Source organism: Zygosaccharomyces rouxii (assembly GCF_000026365.1).
Source record: "Zygosaccharomyces rouxii strain CBS732 chromosome F complete sequence".
NCBI classification, from domain to species: domain Eukaryota; kingdom Fungi; phylum Ascomycota; class Saccharomycetes; order Saccharomycetales; family Saccharomycetaceae; genus Zygosaccharomyces; species Zygosaccharomyces rouxii.
In genome coordinates this window covers 1,442,499-1,456,176 of record NC_012995.1, presented here as the reverse complement: position 1 = coordinate 1,456,176, position 13,678 = coordinate 1,442,499, and the positions used below count along the sequence as shown (strand labels likewise).

General features: G+C 40.7%; 6 protein-coding genes and 1 non-coding gene across 7 annotated transcripts; 5 read left to right on the top strand and 2 right to left on the bottom strand.

The window, feature by feature from the left end:
* Positions 1-321: 321 nt before the first annotated feature.
* FUS1 (Fus1p) lies at positions 322-1,806 on the top strand (the record flags this gene model as incomplete). Its single annotated transcript, XM_002497916.1, has 1 exon — positions 322-1,806. One exon carries the CDS (start codon positions 322-324, stop codon positions 1,804-1,806), a length of 1,485 nt encoding a protein of 494 aa, XP_002497961.1.
* A 48-nt stretch (positions 1,807-1,854) lies between these two features.
* ZYRO0F17468g (uncharacterized protein) lies at positions 1,855-2,439 on the bottom strand (the record flags this gene model as incomplete). Its single annotated transcript, XM_002497915.1, has 1 exon — positions 1,855-2,439. One exon carries the CDS (start codon positions 2,437-2,439, stop codon positions 1,855-1,857), a length of 585 nt encoding a protein of 194 aa, XP_002497960.1.
* A 405-nt stretch (positions 2,440-2,844) lies between these two features.
* On the bottom strand, positions 2,845-4,746 carry AGP1 (amino acid transporter AGP1; the record flags this gene model as incomplete). Its single annotated transcript, XM_002497914.1, has 1 exon — positions 2,845-4,746. One exon carries the CDS (start codon positions 4,744-4,746, stop codon positions 2,845-2,847), a length of 1,902 nt encoding a protein of 633 aa, XP_002497959.1.
* Positions 4,747-6,219: 1,473 nt separating this feature from the next.
* SMT3 (SUMO family protein SMT3) lies at positions 6,220-6,519 on the top strand (the record flags this gene model as incomplete). The annotated part of the gene is made up of 1 exon (XM_002497913.1): positions 6,220-6,519. One exon carries the CDS (start codon positions 6,220-6,222, stop codon positions 6,517-6,519), a length of 300 nt encoding a protein of 99 aa, XP_002497958.1.
* A 403-nt stretch (positions 6,520-6,922) lies between these two features.
* On the top strand, positions 6,923-10,492 carry KCC4 (serine/threonine protein kinase; the record flags this gene model as incomplete). The annotated part of the gene is made up of 1 exon (XM_002497912.1): positions 6,923-10,492. The coding sequence occupies one exon, from the start codon at positions 6,923-6,925 to the stop codon at positions 10,490-10,492; it is 3,570 nt and encodes a 1,189-aa protein (XP_002497957.1).
* A 257-nt stretch (positions 10,493-10,749) lies between these two features.
* On the top strand, positions 10,750-10,869 carry ZYRO0F17380r. Its single transcript has 2 exons — positions 10,750-10,787; positions 10,826-10,869. It is a non-coding gene; the product is annotated as a tRNA-Leu (tRNA).
* A 217-nt stretch (positions 10,870-11,086) lies between these two features.
* Positions 11,087-12,976, top strand: GMC1 (putative oxidoreductase; the record flags this gene model as incomplete). Its single annotated transcript, XM_002497911.1, has 1 exon — positions 11,087-12,976. One exon carries the CDS (start codon positions 11,087-11,089, stop codon positions 12,974-12,976), a length of 1,890 nt encoding a protein of 629 aa, XP_002497956.1.
* Between the last annotated feature and the right edge of the window lie 702 nt (positions 12,977-13,678).

Below are 13,678 nucleotides of genomic sequence, written 5' to 3'. Positions count from 1 at the left end.
TTCATCCTGTCTTGCTAGGTTCCATTGTGAAACTTGAAGATTACTAGTATCACCACTATTCTTACTTCAACGCTTTTTAGTTAACATTTCTAGTGCATTGAAAAAGTCCGGGCGATGAGCTTGAAATATCTTGAAACATGTTGAAACAATGCTAAGACAACCATGGATTTTAGTCGGTTGAAGCACCTATATAAACTCAGTCTCGTTATGGCAATTATATATGTTCGAGGCTACTAAGATTGAAAGTATTTTCTTGTCCTTGTCGAGTTATGGGACTTGGTCATTATCCTTCGTTAAGAGGTTATCATTATATTCGGTATTATGACAGCTACCACAACATTGGAGCCCGTTTCCAACTATCATGGTACTGATGGTTACACGCCGTTAGTGCCATCTATGACTCAGACAGATTCTCCGCTTTCACGTATGGTCAGTACAAAAGGTTCGCCATCATCATCGTCATCGTCATCGTCATCGTCCTCATCGTCATCCTTATCCTCAGCTTCGGCTATACCTTCTACCGATACGGGACTCCAAGGAATGGTAGATTCTCAGAAATTTACGTCTGGTGCAACCATAGGTCTAGCAATTGGTTTACCAGTTGGTGTCTTTTGCCTTGGATTAGCACTTTTCCTAGGTCTTTCAAGAATGCGGAAAAGGTTAACGATTAACAGAAGGAAATCCGTTGACTCCCCTACGCTACCAAGTGCAGCTAGCGACCAAGGATGGTTCTCAAGAGCGATGTACGGAACTGATAGTCAATATGGTCAAGAGTATGCTTACGAGAAATCGCTACCTTTTGCAGACTCATCAACAATTCAGTATAAGGTCTCAAAATCAAGACCACAACACATATTGACTCCCAAGGCGCCCAGGTTACGAGATGATTCCACTTCATTAGAAGGTATGAGTATCAGAGATGATGTAGATGCTTTACTATATTCAAAACCGCCCAACATATACCACATTCAATCTGAAATGCCTTCTACTAGTAATCTACCAGGTGAAAAATTGGGACTATCGGTAAATTCACCAAGCAAGAGGCCCAAACCAGCGGAATTAGAATTACCACTGCAGAAATGGCATTATGAATCGCCCCTATCGAGTTGGTTTTTAAGAAATTCCACGTATTTTGTTGGTGACGAAGTCGACGCTGCTCCTGATGGTGCCGCCAACGCAGGTACCATCTTAACACCAACTGTACAACTAAAACAATTGAAGATTCTTTCGAGAATCAATAAAGACTATGCAGATGGATCTCAATTAATGGAAGATGAAAAATCACCCATCTTAGAAAAATCTGAACCTAATTCTCAAGATGAAGAAGAATCAGGAACCAACGGTATAGGACCATCATCAGGGTTTTATGGTGCGGTTGTTTCAGATACCAGAAGTAAAAATCCATTTGAGCATCCTTATGATAACAAGAAAGAAGAACGTAGGGGTAGAAGAGAAAGTATGTTGGGACATCATCTGCAGGAGGTTACCGACAAGAAGCCTTTACCGCTAACACCAGGAAAAGACCTTAAAAGAAATTCTGGCGAGAGGTTCCAGATGGGTCACGTCTATAAAGTAGTACAAAACTACAAAGCTATGCTTGCCGATGAGATTGATATTCAAATTGGTGAATTCACCTTAATTTTAGCAACACATACTGATGGTTGGTGCCTTGTAGAGAAATGTACGATGGATGGAACTTCAAAAAGTTATCTCAAGACGGGGCAAAAGGCATCGGACGCCAACGATCGAGGCTATCTGAACAGTGATAGAGGAATTATACCTGGAGATTGCTTAGACGATATATGAAGAAGATAAAAGTACAAAAGTTACACACAAAGATTACTCACTCCGAATTTAAGAGAAGATCTTTACAGGATTTTCGATGTAAGATTTTTGGGACAATTCGTTAACTGCTGGTAATCCGAAAACCAACTGGGAGTGTACCTGCCACTCCAATGGAATAGATTTTGGCAAAGCAGCCTTGATGTAACCATTGTAGTGTTGTAAGTGGCCGCCAATATCCAGTTGTTGCAAAGCGGTCCAAGTTTGAATTTGAGCAGCACCAGAGGAGTGATCAGCGAATTGAGGGAAAATGGAAGCATATGCAGGGAATTTGGCTTGCAGTTCTTCGGTGGTCTTGTCATCAGTGAAGAAGACAACAGTACCAAAGGCTTCATCTCTAGCGGAAGCAGGTCTCTTTTTACCACTGTCACCTTGAATGCTGTTAACGGTTTCATCCCAAACTCTCTTGTGTTCGGCACCAGTCAAGATAATGGCCCTATTAACTTGAGAGTTGAAAGCAGTCGGAGTGTCCTTAATAATAGCCTGCACTACACTTTGCACATCCTGTAAGGTGACACGAGGTGGTAGTTCTGGCTTCAATGCATAAAAGGTACGACGAGTGGCAATTGCCTTTAGGTATGGAGCTGCAGCAGACATTTTCAATTTTTTTGAATCCTACAGACTGATGTTGTCACAAGCATGTGAAAGACCAGCTGAAACGAGCCATACTAGAGTTTGACTTGAATAGCTTCTAGAGTTCTCTTATATATATGTCTTGGTATACGTGTTCGAGCAAGTTGACCCGAACACTGACAAATCAATTAGTAAATAATAGTAGTAATACTGCCACCACCACCACTTTTATCAACAAGACAAGGTGAATCTAACTGAACACGAACACGATGAAGACAATGCGCCGCAAATCGTTAAAAATAACTGTTGAGATCAAAAAAAGTTTAGAAGAATATACAAAAATATGTTGTAACTTGTACAAAAAAGTCATGATGATATAAGCACTAGCGAAGGGAAATACATTTCGTAAAAGAATTTGAAGAAGTAAATCTAAAACAAGAAAGCTATAACTTTGCGCCAGCGTGGAGCGTTTCTCATTTGTTCTGCGTACTCTTCATCTTCTTGTTTAATCAAATCCTCATCAAACACTTGTCTCTTGAAATCCAAATCTATATCCTTTGATCTAATGAAAATCCTAAAGTCTTTTTTCCAAATCATATAACCGAAGTAGAATACAATTCCAATAGGTGCTGCCAAGTAATTCTCGAAGAAACTCTCTGCATCTAATTTGCCCTCACCAATGGGGGCAAGTGCAACCCAAAATTCTGCCATCAATGACAATACCAACAAGAGGCATGCGTAAAAGGAACCGTAGGTACCGACTTGAGATCTGAATCCAAGCTCACCCAAGGATCTTCCTTGTACTTTCATGGCAGATCTCATTCTAATGTGTGACACACAAATGGAGAAATAGGTAAAAATGGTAGACAAACCAGAAATAGCCAGTAACCAACTGAAAACATCAGTTTCCTTCTTAGAAGTAGCACAGAAACAGATAACACCGAATAGAGCAGATATTAACATAGCCCTTACAGGTCTACCCTTTCTGTCGACGTAATCAAACCACTTGGGAGCATAACCACGTTGAGACAAAGAAAGAAGTAGACGAGAACTGTAGAAGAAAGCAGAATTGGAGACAGACAAAACAGCCATTAGAATAACGGCATTAATCAAATGAGGAACAACTTTAACACCGTGCATGGCAATGGCAACAACATATGGTGAAGTTTTTTTACCATCACTAGAAGGTTGCAATTGTGGACTATCCCAAGGAACCAAAAATCCTAAGATGGTAATGGATGTTAAGTAGACCCAAATAATTCTGTAAAGAATCAACTTAGCTGCAGATGGAATTGATTTTCTTGGATTGGCCTGTTCAGATGCGGATAGAGCGACAAATTCACTACCACCAAAGGCAAAAGCAGAAGTGACAAAGACGGAAGAAACACCTTTGAAATGATCGATTGCCTTCTCACCTCTGAAAGCACCTGGATTATGCCAGTATTTTCCACCTAAATAACCGTCGTGACCTGCACCACCACAAGCAACCACAATACCTAATATGAAAAACCCTGAAATCATTGCCAATTTCATACAGTTAAAGAAGAAATCAGCTTCTGCATAACCTTTAGAACCGAAAAAGTTAATCAGCAAGATCAACAGATAAAAGATAACCACAAATACATCCGGATCTACCTTTGTCGTCCAATATTTGATCGTTAACGAAGCTGTAACCAATTCTAATGGTGTCATACATAACCATTGTAAAGTGTAGATCCAACCGACTGAAAATGCAAAGGATGGTGCAACTAAGATTGCAGGATACGCATTGAAACCACCAATTAGGTTAGCATAAGTAACCCCCAGTTCACCTGCAGCTTGGATCACACAGTAAACACAAGTACCCATAAGAGCATAACCAATAAGTAGACCAGCAGGACCAGCTGAGTTCAATGTAGATGCGTTACCAACCAGTAAACCAGTACCGACACCAGAACCAATTGCCATAAACACCATGTGACGCTGGTTGATGTCACGCTTTAATTCCTCCTTTTTGATCACGACTTCATCTGAAGGTATACTACCGTGGTAATTGGATAGTTGTGGTGATACTGCAGTAGTCAAATCATTCTCCAAATCAGCTATACGTGCTGTGGTTTCACCCCTTTTGAAAGAATCGATAAAATTACGAAATAGAGGATTCTTAATCCTATGTCTTGATACACCTTCCGTTGGCGTACCTTCGCCCTCAAGATTCGATGTGTATTGACGAGCGTCACCTAATTTATCAAAATATTCGACCTCATTATCTGGCGGACTACGAGAAGCGGATACAGCTTCTCCCTTAACGTCCTGTAGCTCATAAGGTGTTATAGTATCCTCGGGCCTCATGATGGATTGGTTAAAATATCACTTAGATATAAGATTGACGGCTGACTGAAGATATGAGAAACAATAAAAGAACAAGACTCAAAACGATTTAACGACTTGCCTATTCAATCAGTTTTCTGTTCTTATTTTTATATTATTTGATTCAATTTTTTGTTTCCTCCTTGGTATATTTCTCTTGGGAACTTAATTTTCTCTTTATAAGATCATATCAGGAATTGGGATAAGAGATATCAAATTCTGATACCATTAGATACAAACTGATATTATTGAAGCGATTGAGTGATAGTAATTCCTTTCCTCTATAATTCTTTTTAGCAGTAACTAAAACGTAATTGTCGTTGGAGTTGCGAGGGACATGCGGCATCACATTGACCATCTCATCGTGAAAAAATGCCTTCTTTTCTCTTTTGCCGTGTAATCGGGAATGGAATCCCTAACGTTCTGCGGGATATTCTGTGTACTGCCTTCGAGGATCCGATAGAGAAGAAAGAAGCAAAGAAAGAATATAAACCCATGCAGACGTAAATCTCGCCGTAATGCAGGATAAAAGGGAAAAACCTCAGAAAGAGTCGTACGAACAACTGAACCGAACTCCGGGAAATGGTCTACGAAGAAGTAGCATCGGCGCACGGAAAATTCTTGCTTTGAAAAAGAAACCAAATGACACGGAAAGCTTGTGCCGAAGAAGAGTGTTACCCGCGCAAAACTTATCAGGATAGTAGCGACCCCGTCGTGTCAACAGAAACGGGTTACCCCATCATTGTTGCGATTGTGTTTCGGCTAGTCGCGGTAGCAACCGGCCACACGTAGCAGAACATGTAATAGGTTCGACTGAATCACCGATAGCAGCGAGTAAGGCCACACTTCCAGCTGGTGGAATGTCTGATAATGTTCATAGCAGCAATGGAAATCTAGCAAAGAAAAAAAGAGCTATCATGGATCTATAGGAATGTTTCAGCAAATTTCAGCAGAACCTAAAGGTATGATTTTCAAGGGTACACGTAAATCAGAGTTGTTATTTTAACACTAAGCTTAAGAATTCCAAAGTGAAGAATAAGAAGCATTCTTTGATTCGTAGAGGTCACAGCTAATGTAGGGAACGTCGCAGGTTGGAACTCCGAAGTGCTTAACGATAGACAGAATTCGTTCCTGACCATGCCGTATATGATGATCGCGGCTCGCCCCGAAAATATCCATACCCGGACATACTATCTGTTACCCTGATCAAGACTTACCTGTATGGCATTACTAGGAGGAGGACAGGGTGGGGGAGAAGGCATGAAGGCAGGAAAAAAAAAAGAGATTGTATGACACCACCTGTAGAGCAATCTCGGTATATGATGATATACACTGAGAAATAAAGGATTTGGAAGGGTTTACTACCTACAAGAAAAACAGAAGACGTCAATCTGTGACCAAGACAAAACTCTCAGAAGCTAAAACGTCGTAAATAATTGATATAAAAACAACAAAATGTCCGAGTCGCCACCAGAAGCTAAGCCAGATGCCAAGCCAGAAGTTAAACCAGAGACTCACATCAATCTAAAAGTTTCTGATGGATCCTCCGAGATTTTCTTCAAAATTAAAAGAACCACTCCTTTGAGAAGATTAATGGAAGCCTTTGCCAAGCGTCAAGGTAAAGAAATGGATTCTTTAAGATTTCTTTATGACGGTATTCGTATTCAAGCAGACCAGACACCAGATGACCTGGATATGGAGGATAACGATATCATAGAGGCCCATAGAGAACAAATCGGGGGTAAGGCCTTTTGAGAGATCTAGATACTCTTGTATACCTAGCTAGGAGCATTAATCGATGAATCGTGGTGTTGAATGCAGAATAATGGGGCGGAGAGAGAGAGATGGAGTATGGTGCACAATGGACCATGCATGGTCACGTGACCAGCACCAAAATTTTTTCCCTTCGAACTTCTTTTTTTTTCGTGACGTGCCCTCATTCGGAACTTCGCGCGCGACGCGTAAAGGAAGCGCGTTATGAAATTTTAGTGCACATTCCAGTCGAAGCCAAACTGTTTGAAGGTCTTTAAAGAGAAGGTTATATTCCAACAGGACAGGTTGACAAATGGCAACTCTCTTTTACTCTTCATCTTCATCGACTTTCACTAAGATCGCTCACTCTCTTTAATATTCCTCAGATATACAATTCACAAACCATATGTCTGGCATGAATAAAAGGTCGGCCCCAACGGTGAGGGGCGATAAAGTGGGGCCTTGGAAATTAGGCGAAACGCTAGGATTCGGTAGCACTGGTAAAGTTCAGTTAGCGTGTAACGAAATCACCCAGCAATCGGCTGCCGTTAAAGAAATTTCCAAAGCCATTTTTAGTGCAAAAACAGCACCTGGGAATAGTTCTATTGCAGCCTCCACGCCAGATCCTCTACCTTATGGTATTGAAAGAGAAATTATCATTATGAAGCTTCTCAATCACCCTAACGTTCTTAGACTGTATGACGTCTGGGAGACAAATCCCTCACTTTATATGGTTCTAGAATATGCGGAGAAGGGGGAACTTTTCAATTTACTAGTGGAAAACGGCCCTCTTCCTGAAAATGAGGCTGTTTGCTTCTTTAGACAAATTATCATCGGTGTATCTTACTGTCACGCGTTAGGTATTGTCCACAGAGATCTAAAACCAGAGAATCTTTTACTTGATCACGATCTTAATATTAAGATTGCGGACTTTGGTATGGCCGCGCTAGAGACAGAGGATAAGCTTCTAGAGACTTCATGTGGATCTCCTCACTATGCCGCTCCTGAAATTGTATCAGGTATACCGTACCACGGATTTGCTTCTGATATCTGGTCCTGTGGTGTTATCTTTTTCGCGTTACTAACGGGTAGATTGCCATTTGATGAAGAGGACGGCAATATTAGAAATTTACTTTTAAAAGTTCAAAGTGGTAAGTTTGAAATGCCAGACGATGACGAAATTTCTCCGGAGGCTCAAGATTTACTGGCTAAAATCTTGACTGTAGATCCTGAATGTAGGATAAAACCAAGAGAAATTTTGAAACATCCGCTGTTGCAGAAATACCCAAATGTTAGTGATAATAAAAGCATTAGAAATTTACCCCGCGAAGATACCTATTTACACCCATTATCCGATAGTGGTTCTTCTGAGGTCGATCAAAATATCTTACAAAATCTAGTAGTTTTATGGCACGGCAGGCCCGCCGGTGAAATTGCTGCTAAATTGAAAGATCCAGGTGCTAATGCTGAAAAGACTCTTTACGCTCTGTTAGCGCGCTTCAAAAATGATACCGAACGCGAAGCCGCCAGGCAGAAACAAATTAAAAAGAGGTCGTCTCTAAATGGTACTGGTGCTGGTGTAAACAATAATCACGTTTCTCCTAAGAAGAGGAACAGAGCTTCTACAATCAATGCATCGTCCTCGCATAAGAGACCAGTATCTCTAATTAAATTATCTGGATCGAGTAACAGTAACAGTAACAGCAACCCATCAAGCACTTCAACAACACCTCCGAAGAGAATGTCTGTCAACCTTTCTTCAAACAAGCGGCTATCCACTGTTAAGACTCAAGGAAACGGTGGTTCGCCCACGCCGGCGTCCCGTAGTAAAAGGGTATCAATCATTGAATCAGATAAGAATGGTGGTGCACCTCCAGTACCAATTGACATGTTAAAGGACTATAACAAAACACCAAACAGCAAAAGGTTATCAAGAGCAAGCGTTAGGCTTTCGTTCAAGCCAACGAATAAACGTGGTTCCGTGACTACCAAGCTGATTTCAACTTACGCTAAACTCTCAGAGGAAGACGATTGGGAGTACATTGAAAAAGAGACTAAAAGAACTAGTAGCGATTTTGCCACTCTAATTGATGAAATCTTCGAACATGAAAAGTTCGAACAGATCAGAAAGGAGAAGGCAGAATTGGAGAGAAGAGTTAAAGAAACGAAGGAGCGTGAGGAGCGTGAAAGAAAGGAGCGTGAAGAAAAGGAATTAAACGAAAAATTGGAAAATGATGCTAGACAGAAACGTGAAATGGAGGCCCAAGAGGCTCAGGGTGATGATGGCACTGATACCGAGAGTGATGTACACTCAAATAATCAAGCTCCTAATGGTGTTAGGTCTGTTTCCGCACCTTTAGAGAGGAAAAAGAGAGATTCAATGGTTAATGTACAATCCGATATTGAAGAAATTTTCGGTCAGCGTACTATGTCCCTACAAACTAGACCCGTTTCTAGATTGGATCCAGGTCTATTTTACGCTGAGGAATCTAATGAGCCTGAGGCTGGTGACACTGAGGAAGAGAAAAAGTTGAGAACCCAAAAGAACATTTTGGAGACCATTAGGAGATCGAAATTTTTGGGATCGTCCTTTGATATCGGAAAGGAATTGCAAAATGAAGAGTTGAAGAAGAAAGCTTCTCAACCACATCGTGATCGTACCGTTTCTCAAACCAATGAGCCTTATGATACCCGGGTGCTGCCAACACAAGCTGTGGCTACCGCTCCATTGAGAGACCAAGAACCAAGAAAGATTTCCGAAATCAGTGTTCCTCAATTTACCAGAAAATCAAGATTCTTCAGTGATTCTAACAAAAGGCTCTCTGTTCTATCGATGTACTCTACAAAGCACTCGTACAACAACTTGTCAAATCTATTGAATGATAGCGATGCTAGCGACGGTCGGTTGAATTCTGCTGCGGAATATTCTGATGTCAAAGGCAAGAAGGAACCGGAATTCCAATTCGAAGCTGTTCGTGAGGCTTCTGATGAGGATAACGGTATCTCACGCTTGAGTAACAATGACGAAAGACTTCGCAACGTTTCAGGTACCTCGGGTGGATCTGGAGTCCCCCACGATAATTTATCTTCTAAACACAATATGAAGTTGAATTTTGCAGACAGATTCTCGGCAGATGAACCTACAGCTGGTAGCTCTAACAGTAGCAGCGCTTCGAAGAACGTTAAATTACCTACTTTACCACCATTGGATGGTACAAGTGAAGCAAACGGATTAGGCATCTACCAATCTTCTTCTGAATCTTTCAGGGATATTGTTGAACCTACGCCTAAGTCTAAGCTCCAAGACAATTCCAGTAATCCAGAACAGGAAGTAGAAGAAGAAGTTGCTGGTAGAGAAGGCTCTGTAAAACATTCTGCTATAGACACGGCATCAAAGGAAAGATCAAAAAGGACTGACAGAATTGACGCCAAGAAGCCTTCGTCTTTCCAAGAAAACTTAGCATCTGCTGGTGCCTCCAAAGGACCACCATTAAACGATTCTATGCCTAAGCGTAGAAACGAAGATCCACGCAACGGTTCTACAGCGGCCAAGGGAGAAAACGGAAGGGCTCCGCTCAAAGACATAACGACGAATTCGGATAAGAAGAGAAACGTATCGTTCTTCAGGAAATTCTCTAAATCAAACGAAAAGGATACCACAGGTTTCGATGGTGAGATAAATACCACAGTGAGCGCAAAGCAATTATTCTTGGGTCTACAGAATTTACTCCATGGTTGGACACAGTACGGTCTCAAAGACGTAAGAAGTCATCCTGAGAAAATGACACTAACAGGTAAATTAACAAGTGAAAACATTCTATCACTGCGATCAACTCTTTTCGAAATGGTTGTTTGGTCAAGAGGTAAAGTAAGCGTCGTTGGGTTTCGTAAAAAGTCAGGCTCTTCCAAGGCAATGAGAAGATTGGTTAGTGAGGTGGAAAAGGTATTGTTGAAGGAAGGTGTAATATCAAAGTAAGATGCTACGAGGAGACTTTTGTCCTATATATAAATACATCTATATATAATATTTGTTTCGAGTGTAATCCTTAATTTTGTGAATAGAACTAAGAACATGTAGCCAGGTTTAGTTCCCGAATCTTTCAACTCTTAGTTACGTGCAGTCTACTCGCTAAACAAAATCTATTGAGAGCATCACTATAGCCACATAACTTTCACGCGTCAGAAGAGCGAAGTATAGCTAAAATGCTCATTGAACCCTCCAGAAGTTCATAAGGTTGTTTGGCCGAGCGGTCTAAGGCGCCTGATTCAAGAGTTCGACTCTTACCAGTAGTTGAAACTGCTGGGAATCCTCAGGTATCGCAAGATGCGTGAGTTCGAATCTCACAGCAACCACTTTAATTTTTTCACTATTCCTATTATTTACATCACGTGCTGATCAACGGTTTCCCTCTATGGCTTTTTTCCTGGGCATGTATTATGTTCTAACATAGTAACGGTATTAACGAGTTGAGCGAAAAAAGACTACAATATACGAAGTATCTGGTATCTCACACTTGTAGTATCCAGTAGAGATTTCGGTTCAATTGTATTGGCATCTCGTGTTGTATCCATGTATTTGTTAAGTTTTATTGCATTATGCTTTCCCATATTACAAGCAGTTTTTTCACTTCCGGTTGGTGAACATAGAGAACCTAAGACTCATGTTATACATTTTGAAGCCATCAGTAAGAAAAACTCCGAAGGTAGAAGGATAATAGCTATCAACGATTATAAAGAATATTATGAGAAGACGTTTGGTCCTCCTATAAACGTGCGTGCAGGTGATACCATTAATTTAAGTCTTGAAAACAAAATATGTTCAGAAGAGGAAGCACAATTAGCTGAAAACGACCAATTTTGGCAAGATTACTGTAACACTGGATTACATTTCCATGGATTGGTACCAATAGGCAATCAGGTAGATGGTGTACCTGGGTTAACACAACCTCCCATAAGAACCGGCGAGACCTTTTGGTACAATTTTACTATCCCAAAAGATGTATGCGGTACTTATTGGTATCATTCTCATTCTACAGTACAGTACGGTGATGGCCTCAGAGGAACCTTAGTTGTTGAATGTGATGAGTACAATCTTTTGGTAAATCGTGTTGTACAATCCTTAGGAGAAAAAGCTGCTGGCAGCGGATTGTTGGAATTGCCGCCCAGAGTAGATACCATAAGACAAGAGGGTATTCAAGAAGAGTACGTAACTTTAAGTGATTGGTACGAAGATTGGAATCTCGATGTGGTGCGTGATAAAATGATGTTTCCAGGTGGTACTACTGATCCTCATATCGATGGATCGTTAATCAATGGTTCCGAAGAGGATCAACTGGAGATAAGATTAAAACCCAATACCAATGCTGTAGTTTTGAGATTAGTTAATGCTGGTATGGCAGGTACGCAGATTATTCATGCGGAGGGAAAGTACATGGTGGTCATGGAGACAGATGGTATATTAGTGAAGCCTTATGCCGTAGAAACATTATCACTAGCGGTGGGACAAAGATATACAGTGATTATCCCTGTTGACAATGACTCAATCAAAATAATTAATGGATGTAACAAAATGATGGGATACATCACGAAAGTATTTTGGATTGTTAAGGGTCAGCCAACAGGAGAATTAAGATTCAACGAAAATATCAAAAATTTGCCAGGTCTTTATAGGGGTGAGTTGTATAAAGAATTAGAACCTCTACCTTCTCCTAATGGCCAGAATACCAAAATCATAGGAGGTCAAAAAAATGATGATATACAGCGCATAACTTTAGATTACCTATATCTTAGGGACGATGATGACATGAGACAAAAATATGGTACAGAGATGTACAAAGTCAACGGTAAGACAATGCAAGAATACATGGAATCGCCAATTGAAGTTAAAAATGGTAAGACCTTAGAAATTGTCATTAACGCATTGGACCACATGCGTCATCCGTGGCATTTGCATGGTCATCACTTCCAATTGGTATCACTGGGTGAGAAGAGAGATGGTGTACTAAGACTTGGTGGAGAAGAAGATGAGGAGAATATAAGCGATGCAGCAAAAAGGTATAATGACGATTTACAATACTGGATCGAATCTGGTAAAACACCGATGACAAGAGATAGTTTTAATATCGAAGGTGGATCATTTGCAGTGATAAGGATCGAACCTAATAGACCTGGTGACTGGTTATTACACTGCCATGTGGAGTGGCACGTAGCTAAGGGGCTGGGCGTTGTTATACGTGAATTGCCTGAATTGCCTGAATTACCTGAACAATCAGAGCAATCCGAGCAATCAGAGCAATCACAACAGCAAGAGCAGTCGCAGCAAGACAATGGAACTAGTTCGCAAACTAGTTCAAATGGTAAGAATACCGAGGATTTTTCGACAAGCAAAGTTAAAGTGTTATCAATTTACTTTTTAATCATGAGTATTCTCGATGCGATCTTGTATTGGGTCATTATATGAAGGCGTAGAAGTGAATCGTCCTCATTCCTACGACGCGACAAAACTGACAGTATGGGGTGCATAAAGAGATAAGCAGTGGAGAGAAGTGCGAAGCAAACCACGTGCTTTTCACGTGCAGATCAATCACGTGCTTTCACATGGAAATCCCCTTTTACGTCTGAAGTGACTAGGTACCCTTGACCCTTCCAACCTTCCCCCCCTTATTTTTCTCTGGTTCCTTCCTTCCTCCCCCACAGGGGAAATCGCACTGACTTAGGCTTGTCCATTTTTTTACTTTGCAAGCCCCGTGAAAGGAGGATGGAGATGCTAATTCCTGTACACTTATCAAAACCAGAATAAGAGGAAATATTGCAAAGAAAGAGAAGACTTTAAGAATTGAGTTACTAGTTATTGCTATACTGGAAGGACAACTAATTGTATCAGAACTATACCCTTTTATCAAGTGTTAAGAGAGTCAGCTTCCTTTTTTTTCATTATAACCATAAGGATACATATTGGAATATAAAAAAACAACATCTTTCTCCTGCTATTAAAAATAGGATTTAAAAATTAGAAAGGAAGAAGAGGAGAACGACGAAGCAGAATATTTTTAAGAATCTATTGGAACACCAGGGAGAGTGCATAGTACGGTACATGATATCATACATATAGTCTAGTTTTGAACGGAAACGGCGAGAGCTACAACTTGAATTCAATAGAAAG